We start from the raw sequence: 15,141 nt of genomic DNA, 5'->3' as shown, positions 1-15,141 counted from the left end.
GGTAGGTGTCTTAGAGATGATTCAACAGTGTTCATAAATCTCATTCTTGGTTTCTAGTTTCTTATTATATTAATTTAGCTCAGTCATTATGTTGTGATTGTCACGAATTTTTTCTGTTACTAATCAGATGAGCCTAAATATATACAGATAATGTTTTAGTATTTGAAATATTTATACATGTTCTGTAATTCATAAAAACATAACATGTTACAGGAAAATAAACATTTCGTTTTATCTTTTATTACACATAGAAATATATATATTACAGTAAAGTTTATGGACACTGAAACGAATTATCACCACAAAGAAAATAAGAGTATACACTTTGTAGGTNTAAAAATTATTTATATTAATGATGTCTCCAAAGGTCAAGTTATTTCTCTGCGAAAAATTCGTTATTAGAAATCGCGGCCGCCGTTTCATGTGCTATTCCGCAACGAAAACCAGCTTTAAGCAACGGCGTAGTCGAACGGTACACACTCGGTAAGTAATCCTATAATTTTTTGTTTATAGCGTAGTTTATACGGATTACTCCCAAAAAATTATACGTGTTTTGGAAATGTTGAGTGGAATTAGTGTAGAATCGGTTAATTTTATAGAAGAAAACCTTTCGAACAGCCTTAGTCCGTAAAGTTCCCACCTATCGGGCTGCGATTGGTTCATGTATTTAATCATTCCTACAACGTAAAATTCGATTAGCGTGGAACGTATCTAAGCGTTATACGGGGGTCTACTGTACAGTAGAGCGTCGATTATCCGAAAGTCATCATCCGATCATCCGAAAAACGGCAAATTTAAATTTTCGCCAGTGCTGTGGCGCTGCAGTCTTTGGCTATGTCTTGGGTTACTCAAATATTTTACGTTTTTGATACTAAATAAACTTCTGAAGTATAATTTTTTACTGTTTTTATATTTTTCAATATATTTATTTTGTTCGTACAAAACAAAAAAATAATTTTTAACGATACAATAGTCTTCGTTAGGCTTAACATCGACGAAAATTCAACGCGAAGAGACGCGCAACGGAGAAAAATGTCAAGATGGGATAAAATAATATATTTTTTTCGTACACAATCGGTTATTCGAAACATCGATCTTCCGAACAACCCCAGTCCCCATTCGGTTCGGATAATCGACGCTCTACTGTATTTATATAAATTTAAATGTAGTGTAATGTATTGGAAAAGTAAAACATAAAAATTACTCAATCATTAATTTTGAAAGTAGGTCATTTATTAATAGATGTACTGTACAGTACGTTCCTTGACTTAGTAGGTGTCTTAGAGATGCTTCAACAGCGTTCAAAAAACGAATTTTTTCTGTTACTAATCAGATAAGCCTAAATATGTACAGATAATGTTTTATTATTAGAAATATTTATGCATGTTATGTAATTCATAAAAACATAACATGTTACAGGAAAATAAACATTTCGTTTTATCTTTTATTACACATAGAAATATATATATTACAGTAAAGTTTATGGACACTGAAACGAATTATCACCACAAAGAAAATAAGAGTATACACTTTGTAGGTAAGTTTTACACTCAGAATTTAATGTTATAATTAATTTAATTGTTTTGAATATACGACGATTTCTTGTTTTATACAGAAATTTGTGTTTACAGTAAAAATAAATTATAAATAAATATATTAATTATATTTAACCGGCATATCTCTGTTATAATTCTAATTAACTAAGCATAATACATTTAAAAGTGATTCATCAATTATACATTGCAATATCGAATACCAGTCGACCCCCCCTCTATAACACTGTTGATAATTCAGTTTTATATGAATTCCATGTTGTACGAGTCACTTAGATTTTACAAATACGTGTGCCGGGCCGTGAACGGCTTACGTATTTGTAAAATCTAAGTGACTCGTACAACATGGAATTCATATAAAACTGAATTATCGACAGTGTTATAGGGGGGTCGACTGATTATGTAAATTATGTAATCTTTAATAATGAATATCCATTATTGCAACATGTTCTTATATATTTAAATTATAATTAAATAGAGTATCTGTAGTGAAACATAGTTGATTCTTCTATTAAACTCGTTATAAAATTGTCAATTAATTAATTATATATTACGATCAATAATAAACCGTAACAGGAACCGTAAGATGACGAAGTTCATTACACTTATCTAAATAATATTGTGATAGATGTAGAATAGTAATTAACTGTTAATTATCTCTTAAAAATAAAAAACTTGTTTAGCGGTAAAGTTATCAAATTCTTCAAACTTTAAGAGATCACATACTTCCCGTTGAGATTCCTAAAGCTTACAGCTGATAAAACATTAGTTAACAGAAACTAAAATGGCTGCTGAATAGCAAATAAAATTAAGCTAGAAGTAGTGTACACCATTTCCGACTTATTTTTAAGTAAGCCTAAGTTTGAAAGTGTCACAAATTTTCGCTGTGAAACATCCCATCTCACAGCGAAAATTTATCCTGTTGGACAACACATGATAGATACACTAAGAATTCGATAAATCAGTTGTTATACTAACATGCAAAATTGTGTATCACTGAACATGTCGATTTTTTAATCTGCTTTTACTATAGTGTTTTCACACAAAAATATGTATACTATGCATCGTATGAATGTCAAATGCCTTTTTTTTTAATATCCTGATAAATATATTTAGCTTTATTAAATAATATCATAATGTTATGTAATAAACCAAGCTTATCTTTGTAATTCAGGATTTACGATTACTAATGATAATCGCAGACTGATAATACTAGGCAGGTTAATTAAATAAGGATACAAGTACTGGAAATTATGCTTTAACTGACAATGACAATAAAAGGCCGTGTTAAACAATCTTGACTTGAAGAGTGTCGTGTTATTAATTATATATATTAATACCTACATATTGATTGCTACAGCACATAACATAAATACTGTATATTTGTCACAAATATAACGAAAATAATTAGAACAGATAATTAAGAAAATATATAAAAAGTGATTTTTGTGCTAACGTTTTGAAAACTAAAGAATCCTAGACAGTTTTAGGTAGCATAACGCAGTGTTCAGCAACCGGTGGGCTGCGGCACACTGGTACGTCCTCACTAGGTGATAGGTATGACGAGAACTTTTACATACTGTATTCTATTAATTTTAAGTCTATTTATATATTTTTATCACAATTGCCGTGCTTCTTATGCTTATATTTTAATTGTTATTTCATAAGTGCCGCAGCACTGATGTTTGTTTATTCTTATAAGCCACGCATTTTTATGTATTTTAAGAAATTAAATGTAAAATAAATTTGCTCACAGGTGTTGATGTTGTCTGTTTAATAATAATGATAATAATTTACCATAACAGACTAGACATCACACTCATTGACAAACACAATAAAATCACATACCTTATAGACATGTCCATTTCAAACATTCACAATATACTCGTAAAAAACACATTCACTAAACTAAAAATTTAGCAAGTACACAGAACTCACACAGGAAATAAGGCATCTGTGGAGATGGAAATGGTGCTTATTGTACCGGTCTTTCTCTACTGTACAGGTGTGATACCATACACACTACACAAACGCCTAGGAACATTACAATTGAATAGAAATACATACATCACACTACAGAAGGCCATTATATTGAGTAAATGCCATAATGTTAGGAAATTCCTGGATACAAAGACTGACACACTTATTTAATTTTAGTTTTAGGTTGCTATGCCTTGACTCTGGTTGGCATAGTACACAGCCACCGGTATTAACCAAGTATAACCCACTAACTACTGTATAATAATAATAATAATAATAGGTTAGTAGCATTACTTAATTCTATTAATAGCATCATATTATACGTTTTTGATTAACCTTCTGTTAGTCGCATGGGTCTGACAGACCCGACGCGATTTTTAGTCAAAATTTTTTACTATTAAATATTTTTTGAAAAATTTGAAAAAATTAATATTCATCAAANTCAGCAACCGGTGGGCTGCGGCACACTGGTACGTCCTCACTAGGTGATAGGTGTGACGAGAACTTTTACATATTCTATTAATTTTAAGTTTATTTATATATTTTTATCACAATTGCCGTGCTTCTTATGCTAATTTTTCAATTGTTATTTCATAAGTGCCGCAGCACTGATGTTTCTTTATTCTTATAAGCCACGCATTTTTATGTAGCCTATTTTAAGAAATTAAATGCAAAATAAATTTGCTCACAGGTGTTGATGTTGTCTGTTTAATAATAATGACAATAATTTACCACAACAGACCAGACATCACACTCATTGACAAACACAATAAAATCACATACATTATAGACATGTCCATTTCAAACATTCACAATATAAAAAACACATTCACTAAAAAAATTAGCAAGTACACAGAACTCACCCAGGAAATAAGGCATCTGTGGAGGATGGAAAGGGTGCTTATTGTACCGGTCATTTTCTCCTGTACAGGTGTGATATTACACACACCACACAAACGCCTGGGAACATTACAATTGAATAGAAATACATACATCACAGTAGAGAAGGCCACTATATTGAGTACATGCCATAATGTTAGGAAATTCCTGAATACAGAAACTGACACACTTATTTAATTTTAGTTTTTGGTTGCTATACATTGACTCTGGTCTGACATAGTACACAGCCACCGGTATTAACCAAGTAGAACCCACTAACTACTGTATAATAATAATAATAATAATAGGATAGTAACATTACGTAATTCTATTAATAGCATCATGTTATACGTTTTTGAGGGGAATAACATTTTGGTGTGCCGTATTGAGATATGTCGAGTCATGGGTGTACCGCATGTAAAAAAACGTCGCGGAACACTGGCATATGGTATGCACAGCTTAACTGCATAAAAACAAATGATACATCTACTGCAATGTTTACATTAATTATATGTAGAGTCGATTAATGATCTATATCAGGGGTCGGAAACCTTTCAGGTTATCGACCCGTGATATAGATCATTAATTGTGCCGAACCTATTTTATACCGGGTGCCGACATGATTATACCAATTTTGTTATATATACAGTATTATCAAAATTGATTACGTTATAATTATAATGGACTTCAAAAATATATAATTTTGCAGTTAAGTTGTTAATTGAATTATGTTCTTACATGTGAAGCACATGCACAACACGTAGATAACGGATGGAGAATAAACGGACGGACTGTAATATAAATATACAAGCAAGAGATTCGTTTTTTATGTACTATGGCCTAAACTAAACTATGGCTTCCATTTAAATGTACTCGTATACTTAATAATAAAAATATAAATTTTTACTACATTTTATTCAGTCAAAGTGTCACTGAAAATCATCCCACGTGACATAGTTTGTCGAACCCTGATCTATATTGAAGGCTTGCCTTAATGTAAACGTAGACTTACAACATATTATGGTTTGTGAACATTTTAAACTAAATTTTAAGTCAAATACACAAACAGTTTATTGGTTGCTTTTATTATCAACAGCAAACACCGGCTGTTTACTAAAAGACATAAAGTTTTTAAACTGTTGATCAATTACTGAAAAACTGATACGCCCTTTCGGGTGTGTTTTAACAAACAGTTGCTTACACATAACGATATAAAACTTATGTCATACGCAGCAAATAAAGTTCTCGTTTAATAATAGATTAGAAAAAGCCAAAGAAATAATCAAACAATGTCGATGGCATAGCATTATAGCAGATAGCATTTTCACATTAAAATAAGCGCATAATATATTAATATATATATTTAAAATTACTTTTGTATTTACTCAATAATAACATTCAATTATAAAAAGAATTTTAACTATTATTTTACTTTTAAAATTTTCAGGACATGAAAACCATTATTTTATTTCTCATTTGTCTGTATTCCTCTCATGTGATCCATGGAGAAGGAATCGTCCATACATTAACTGGAAGTATCACAGGAAAGAAGATAAAAGTTCTTTATAACGATGTTTATGCATATTTAGGAATTCCTTATGCACAGCCTCCAATCGGTGATCTCCGGTTTCGAGCGCCACAACCCATTTTGAAATGGAGTGGACTATTTAACGCCACAGTAATGGCACCTAATTGCATGCAAGATCTTGTTTTTCCTGATTTCGATTGGGTTCCGCGCAATCGTCGCTACATGAGTGAAGACTGCTTATATTTAAATATTTGGGTCCCTGCTAAAAAGCCATTATCACGACCGTTCACTACTATGGTATGGATTCACGGTGGAGCATATAACACAGGAGGATCGAACATTCCTGTCTACTATGGGCATGTTTTAGCTTCAATTGGCAACGTTATTGCTGTCTCTCTTAATTATCGTCTAGGTTCATTTGGATTTATGAATTTAAATGACAGCAGAATGCCTGGAAATATGGCAATGTTAGATCAAGTTGTTGCCTTGCAGTGGATCTATAATAATATAGAATGTTTTGGTGGAAACAGAAAAGATATCACTCTATTTGGACACAGTTCTGGGTCTATTTCAGTTTTGAATCATTTGTTATCACCATTGTCGAATAGAATAATCAATAGAGCTATTCTTCAAAGTGGCTCAAATTATAATAGTTATTTTACATTAACTCCCAAAATGAACGAGAAAACAACAAAACTGATTGCCATGTATGCTGGTTGTAATAGTACATATGGAACTAAAAAATATCTAATAGACTGCCTAGTAAGCCGAAAAGCTGACAGAATTGCCGCTGCCGAAAGAAAATTTCAAGCAGATAATGACGCGTTTTTCTCTTATTCACCAGAAGTCGATGGCCATTTCCTTCTCGAAGATCCTGTAAGCAGCATCGACGGTGGTGCAATACATGGCACTGAAGTAATGATTGGACACCTTGAAACGGAAGGTTCTCTAATCTTATTATATTATAAGCCTGAATTTCAAAGAGAAAATTATCCGAAATTGACAAAATCGGAGGCAGAACATATTTTGAGCAAGTTCTACCNATGTAAAATCTGCTTTAATCTTTGTAAAACTGGTATATATTATAAATTAAAAGGTTAAAATATTCTAAAATCTTCTCTTATAGGCATATTTCGATACAACACAACTGTAAAAAATTATTAGCTGTTTCCTCCCCCTTTTTACCTTCCACCCCCTTTTTAGTTTTTCTTATGCGCTGGTATCTTAATGTTGCCATGTATGACGTTCGATAGAAAAAAAGGAAGAAAATATTATTATAAAAATATTATTTATAATATATTAATCCAGTTTTCGTTTATTTTAAGACTAAAGTTTTTATTTATACTGTTTTTACTTTTCATGATTTTTATGGTTTCTTTAAACTTCCTGTTGTACGATAATTTTTTTTAAGGCTTAACCGAAAGAACGGCTTCTACTGTACTATTTTAGATGCGATTTTTTGTTTTTATCTGCGTTTCAGTAGGGTATGCCATGGAAATGCACACTAAAAAGGGATTTATCGAAATTCTCCTGCGGAGAGCATTAAGTCTTAACCGGAAGAACGGCTTCTACTCTACTATTTTAGATGCGATTTTTTGTTTTTATGTGCATTTTAGTAGGGTAAGTCATGGCAATGCACACTAAGAAGGGATTTTTAGAAATTCTCCCGCGGGGAGGTGAGGGAAAGCATTAAGGCTTAACCAGAAGAACGACTTCTACTCTAATATTTTAGATGCGATTTTTTGTTTTCAACTACATTTAGTCTTCACTGAGTACTTAGGTGTATTAAATTCATAACATTTCAGACATTGTTATAAATATTTTTATCTATTTCAATTTTAAAAATGTTCGAACCGTTTTAAATTCGAATTTGTTATTGCATATTGGTTCGATTATAGAACGATTGTAAATGCTCCAGAAAATTGATCAAATTGAAAATAGTTCATTTGATTCTCGGCAATTCTCTTCAACGGTAGGTGTTATATAGACCTAACAATTACTATGGTTATTGAAATATTGAATGTAAATGGGGTTTGCTTGCTAAATGTCTGCGGACGAAGTCGCGGGTAACAGCTAGTTTTGAATAAATTAATATACGTTGGAATACAGTTATTGCATTATGTTATATATTGTTTACGGAACTTTAAATGCACAATAATGTACCAAAACACGAAAACAAACCAGTTTCTGGATTATCCGAATCATTGATTGTCCGAAAAATCCTTGAAACTATCAAGTTCTCATAACGAGTTGTCACTGTAATTGAGGCATCATGAAGCAAACACACCTTGCCTTGGATTACACACCCGGTGCCTTGGATTGGTCACGTACTTCCGGCACTCCAATATGTCACGTGTAAAGTTGTCTAGTATGTTCGCTATTGGTTTTGTGAGTAATGATATATATTATTGTTATGACGAAGATTAGACGAGAAAATAAAGATGATTAAAAGAAAAATGAAACAACTGATTATATTATGCATAAAATGCGAGTCATCCTTTCCACCGTTTCTGTTTATGCAGTAAGTAAATCTATGTAAACGATAGCACTTCTTTTGCATAAACAACTAATCATTATACAGTATGTAATATGATATTATTACTTACTTATAGCAGATCTTAAAATGCTGATCCGATTAAATTTAGACTAGAGTTGATACTATATTATTTTATCAATTTATTAATTACACAAAACTAGTTACTGTATTTTTTTGTTTACACAAAACCTTTTTATGAGGGCATCGATGAAGCCTGGCTTCCATTTGATCCTATTTTTCGAAGGACAATGAATCTAGCACCCGGGAATAACCATCTTTACAGAGAGAGAGCAAAAGATGAATGTCGACTTTNTTTAAAATAAGCTATCGGAATCCTTTCAGGTTATCGACCCCTGATATACATCATTAATTGTGCCCAACCTATTTTATACCGGGTGCCGACATGATTATGCCAATTTTGTTATATATACAGTATTATGAAAATTGATTATGTTATATTATAATGGACTTCAAAAATATATAATTTTGCAGTTAAGTTGTTAATTGAATTTTGTTCTTACATGTGAAGCCCATGCACAACATGTAGATAACGGATGGAGCGTAAACGGACGCACTGTAATATAAATATACAAGCAAGAGTTTCGTTTTTTATGTACTATAGCCTAAACTAAATTATGGCTTCCATTTAAATGTACTCGTATACTTAATAATAAAAATATAATTTTTACTACATTTTATTCAGTCAAAGTGTCACTGAAAATCATCACGCCTGCCATAGTTTGTCAAACCCTGATCGATATCCAAGGCTTGCCTTAATGTAAAAGTAGACTTACAACATCTTGCAAATGGTTTCTGAACATTTTAAACTAAAAATAACAGATTTTAAGTCAAATACACAAACAGTTTATTGGTTACTTTTATTATCAACAGCAAATGCTTGTTGTTTACTGAAAGACATAGAGTTTTTAAACTGTTGATCAATTACTGAGGAACAGATACGCCCTTTCGGGTGTGTTTTAACAAACAGTGGCTTACACATAAGGATATAGAACTTATATCTTACGCAGCAAATAAAGTTCTTGTTTAATTATAGATTACAAAAAGCCAAAGAAATAATCAAACAATGTCNTGAAGCCTGGCTTCCATTTGATCCTATTTTTCGAAGGACAATGAATCTAGCACCCGGGAATAACCATCTTTACAGAGAGAGAGCAAAAGATGAATGTCGACTTTGGCGATACGTCTATCGTCCATCTTTTAAAGAACATGTAACTGCGTAAAAGTACTTGTTTTTTTTAAATAATAACACATTCAGCATCTTATTAACTATCTATCAAATGTTACGTTCGAAACTATTTTTAAAATGTAAAAATTTCGTAATTTGCTGTAACTAATAAATTAATATTTACTTGAGTCAAAACTAAAAAAATTATTTGCATAGTAAATGACATACCTCCAAATATCACTAACAGAAATGGATTGCAGAGTAATTAAAATTGATACTAGAGAGTTCGAATTAGAACGTGCAAACTTACATTCTTTCCTGTACAAACGTAAATATAGCCACTAAGATTAATTTATCTTTTTTATTGACTTAGAAATGTGAAAAATTATGGACCCTAAACACTACCCCGATTGCGTATTATTACTCTAAAATTAATACAGAGGAATCAATTTCGTAAAATTATATTTTGTGTTTTCTAATGTAGTTAGAAATCGTTATATTTTATTATTCGAAACATTATTAATTCAATGTTTCAGCAAGCATAAAAAAATGCTCATCATTTCTCTGTACTTTCTCTTCGATAGATATCTCGTTAGTGTATTTGATACTTTATTAAATTTATTGAGAAATTCAAAAATGAAATTGGGAGTGAAATTATCCCAAACAAAAATAACGATGTTTATCAAATAAATGCTGCTTATAAATTACTAATAATATTATAGTTCATACTGACATGAACATCTAAACATATTTCTAAGTAAGTGTTATTTTTATAAGTTTGTATAATAACCATTGTATTGTTTTTGTCACGTCGAAAATCAAGGTTCAGTAATACTGATCGGCATCAAGACAAAAAATAGTGTATCTTTTTAAATATGTCTCAAAATGAATTAGTCCGTCTCTTAAAATTTTTTAAAATTACCATATTCTTTTTTGTTTAAAACAACATTTTTTTTAGGTCAAAGTTAGATAAATCCGGTGCTTATTTTAATTTTAAAAGATAACTTTACTATTGAGAAACTATTAATACAATAATAAATTACAAATATGCTTCGAATAACATTATTTTTTTATTTTTTAGCAGTAAGGATTGTTTACATTGTTTTATATCGGTGGCTTGGAAGAACAGTTACATTATTTTCCACCACATTTATTTTTGGCACTATTCCAAACCTTGGCGTTTTTCGGAAGTAGCTCGCAATAACACGACATATCTTTGCAATAGCCACCCGATGCTTTCCTCTTTAGGCATTCGTCGTCGCAATAATTATGTGCTACGCATGAGAGTTTGCAACCTTTACTGTCCACAGGATATCCATGTTTGCATTCCACACCTGTATTAGAAAATTACTTTACTAACAACTTCATACATTGTTATATACAACAGTAGATAGAAGAATGTTTACAACTATAGATACTTTATTGTTTTACAAGGAATTGTCAACATAAAATAGTGCAGCTGAATTGAATGAGGAAAGGTATCGGAAAACAATAGCACTGTGATTTTAATACAAATAAAAGTTGCTAAACTTTAAAACAGTGAGAAACCTGTTCATGATACTACATTATGGGTATTTTATACAAGTAAAAATAGTAGAATATTTCTTACCAATCAGCAATACAGAAGCGATGATCAGTATCAAAACCTTCATTTATTTCGTCAATTCTTTTTGTCAGCAGTAGATTTATTCGAAACTCGCGATTTTCCAATTATTTATAGAGAGATTCGACACAAAATTCTCTATTTTGATTGGTTTAAATTCCGCAAGTGTTTAGTTATTTACAACAAAAGTATGTGTAATAATTTTTAATCGCATTAATAAAATTTATGTATTTTTACATTTGGCCAAGACAATAAAGTAGTTTTTAAAGTTTCTACGTTTATTATTGTGGGGGTTTCGTTGTTTGGTGTCCGAATCTCAACATATTTTGACCCGTAAAAATTAATGTTGTGTTCTTGATCGAAAGTGGTCACGCACACTAATATCGCAAAATATATTTATTTCTACATGTTACGAAAATTAGAATTAATTATCGATCACAAAGAGACAATTTACATAACACTTAATTAAAACAAAATGCAAGACAATTAGGAGGTCTTCTTAGTCACTTCTTTCATTTTATGTTCGTACATGTCAAGCTTTTTTTTCTGTTTTTTACTGGAATTTATTTTCTATCGGTCATTTGAAAAATTTTTGATCTATAAATTTCCACAGTCGTCTCTCTGTACATTTGTTTGGTTGTCTGTCTTCCTCTCGTACCTTAATCTCGGGAATGGAGTTAGATAAATGAAATCCGGGACCAGATGTGGAATGTGTAAGGACCTCTGTCCTCGATGAACTATATATGAACTTTTGGTGCAAACCGCAAGTCATATTAATTCAATTTAAATATTTTTCTTTCAAGAGGGTCAGACAGATGACCGGCACGACTCTTCTTATAGGAAAAGTATGATGTACGGTACAGGGGCATGCCACTACTAATTTGAGTATATCATATATTTTAAAGTAAATTAATTAAAATTACGATTAATAATTTCGGCCCGACATTGTGTTGATGCCAATAAATGATTGCCCGTTTTAAATTCGTTTTAGTTTTTAGTATACTTAATGCGACATATGTCTTTGAATAGAATTTAATAAACCAAATTTTTATTTCTGAAGTATTGTCCTCTATTTTTTTTTAAAAACCCTTCAACCTTAACTGAAATTCTTTCGTCGAGTAGCACGTTATAGATTCCATATTTCAAGTAAACCAGTGTAAGCACAAAGATCTGAGCAAAGTGCAGACCTGTCGATAAAGGGCATTCCCCGTTGAAGATAACATTATATTCTATTTAGAGAGTTTATTTGCGATTCACATTAATGAATTTGAAATCTTTCCTAAACGTATTTTGGAAGATCGAACGATTTCCAAGTTTAATAAGCCGTACAATATTGAAAATCTTACGGTAAATAAAAAGTAGACGTTCTTGTAATGCAAGGAACATAAAGCACACATTCGAATCTAAAAATCTAGACAGATCAGTTACATTTGTACGATTTTGTATTGCTGTCACGTTGCATGAANTTATCGACCCCTGATATACATCATTAATTGTGCCCAACCTATTTTATACCGGGTGCCGACATGATTATGCCAATTTTGTTATATATACAGTATTATGAAAATTGATTATGTTATATTATAATGGACTTCAAAAATATATAATTTTGCAGTTAAGTTGTTAATTGAATTTTGTTCTTACATGTGAAGCCCATGCACAACATGTAGATAACGGATGGAGCGTAAACGGACGCACTGTAATATAAATATACAAGCAAGAGTTTCGTTTTTTATGTACTATAGCCTAAACTAAATTATGGCTTCCATTTAAATGTACTCGTATACTTAATAATAAAAATATAATTTTTACTACATTTTATTCAGTCAAAGTGTCACTGAAAATCATCACGCCTGCCATAGTTTGTCAAACCCTGATCGATATCCAAGGCTTGCCTTAATGTAAAAGTAGACTTACAACATCTTGCAAATGGTTTCTGAACATTTTAAACTAAAAATAACAGATTTTAAGTCAAATACACAAACAGTTTATTGGTTACTTTTATTATCAACAGCAAATGCTTGTTGTTTACTGAAAGACATAGAGTTTTTAAACTGTTGATCAATTACTGAGGAACAGATACGCCCTTTCGGGTGTGTTTTAACAAACAGTGGCTTACACATAAGGATATAGAACTTATATCTTACGCAGCAAATAAAGTTCTTGTTTAATTATAGATTACAAAAAGCCAAAGAAATAATCAAACAATGTCAATGGCATAGCTTTATAGCAGATAGCATTTTCACATTAAAATAAGTGCATATTATATCAATATATATATTTAAAATTACTTTGTATTTATTCAATAATAATATTCAATTATAAAAAGTATTTTAACTGTTATTTTACTTTTAAAATTTTCAGGACATGAAAGCCATTATTTTATTTCTCATTTGTCTGTATTCCTCTAGTGATCCATGGAGAAGAAATCGTCCATACATTAGCTGGAAGTGTTACAGGAAAGAAGATAAAAGTTCTTTATAACGATGTTTATGCATATTTAGGAATTCCTTATGCACAGCCTCCAATCAGTGTTATCCGGTTTCGAGGGCCACAACCCATTTTAAAATGGAGTGGACTATTAAACGTTACAGTAATGACACCTATTTGCATGCAAGATCTTGTTTTTCCTGATTTCGATTGGGTTCAGCGCAATCGTCGCTACATGAGTGAAGACTGCTTATATTTAAATATTTGGGTCCCTGCTAAAAAGCCATTATCACGACCGTCCACTACTATGGTATGGATTCACGGTGGAGCATATAACACAGGAGGATCGAACATTCCTGTCTACTATGGGCATGTTTTAACTTCAATTGGCAACGTTATTGCTGTCTCTCTTAATTATCGTCTAGGTTCATTTGGATTTATGAATTTAAATGACAGCAGAATGCCTGGAAATATGGCAATGTTAGATCAAGTTGTTGCCTCGCAGTGGATCTATAATAATATAGAATGTTTTGGTGGAAACAGAAAAGATATCACTCTATTTGGACACAGTTCTGGGTCTATTTCAGTTTTGAATCATTTGTTATCACCATTGTCGAATAGAATAATCAATAGAGCTATTCTTCAAAGTGGCTCAAATTATAATAGTTATTTTACATTAACTCCCGAAATAAACGAGAAAACGACAAAGCTGATTGCCATGTATGCTGGTTGTAATAGTACATATAGAACTAAAAAATATCTAATAGACTGCTTAGTAAGCCAAAAAACTGACAGAATTGCCGCTGCCGAAAGAAAATTTCAAGCAGATAATGACGCGTTTTTTTCTTATTCACCAGAAGTCGATGGCCATTTCCTTCTCGAAGATCCTGTAAGCAGCATCGACGGTGGTGCAATACATGGCTCTGAAGTAATGATTGGACACCTTGAAACAGAAGGTTCTCCAACGTTATTATATTATAAGCATGAATTTCAAAGAGAAAATTATCCGAAATTGACAAATCGGAGGCAGAATATATTTTGAGCAAGTTCTACCTCTTAAACGGTACTCTACTTCAATCTGTTGTTGATAAAGACTTTGGTAAACTATCGAAGTGGAATTATTCTGGCATTACTGATCGAACTGTTGAAGCACTGTCCGATGGAATACTAGTGTGTACTATCGTGGCGTTGGCAGAAAAATTATGGGAATACTAAAATACCGTCTATTATTATAACTTTAATCACTCCCGTCTCACAGCAGGATATCGAAAATGGGAAGGTGTTCCCACTTCGAAGAGAATTACTTCGTGTTTGGTATGCCGTTTATGTTGCCTGAAGAGTTTACAGAAGAAGAGAAATATTTTAGTTACCAAATTATTCAGCAGTAGACTTCTGCTAAAACGGGGTAAGTTACGTTTTCTCTTAGTTGCAATAAGTGAAAATAAA

The 15,141-nt window shown here is 31.6% G+C and overlaps 1 protein-coding gene across 1 annotated transcript; it reads left to right on the top strand.

Annotated features, from left to right (window-relative positions):
• The first annotated feature begins 276 nt into the window (after nt 1-276).
• On the top strand, nt 277-14,737 carry LOC111613582 (cholinesterase-like). The gene is made up of 3 exons (XM_023354934.1): nt 277-316; nt 403-483; nt 13,677-14,737. The coding sequence occupies exons 1-3, from the start codon at nt 277-279 to the stop codon at nt 14,735-14,737; spliced, it is 1,182 nt and encodes a 393-aa protein (XP_023210702.1).
• Nucleotides 14,738-15,141: the final 404 nt, after the last annotated feature.

Source organism: Centruroides sculpturatus, unplaced genomic scaffold (assembly GCF_000671375.1).
Source record: "Centruroides sculpturatus isolate CEXI.00-Female unplaced genomic scaffold, Cexi_2.0 scaffold1869, whole genome shotgun sequence".
NCBI classification, from domain to species: domain Eukaryota; kingdom Metazoa; phylum Arthropoda; class Arachnida; order Scorpiones; family Buthidae; genus Centruroides; species Centruroides sculpturatus.
This window is presented reverse-complemented; position numbering and strand designations above follow the sequence as displayed.

Coding starts and splice junctions, on each gene's coding strand:
- LOC111613582 (XM_023354934.1), top strand. CDS start 277: ATGGACACTGAAACGAATTATCACCACAAAGAAAATAAGA. Junction 317..402: donor TCACCACAAAGAAAATAAGA/GTATACACTTTG, acceptor ATTCGTTATTAG/AAATCGCGGCCGCCGTTTCA. Junction 484..13,676: donor AGTCGAACGGTACACACTCG/GTAAGTAATCCT, acceptor GTATTCCTCTAG/TGATCCATGGAGAAGAAATC.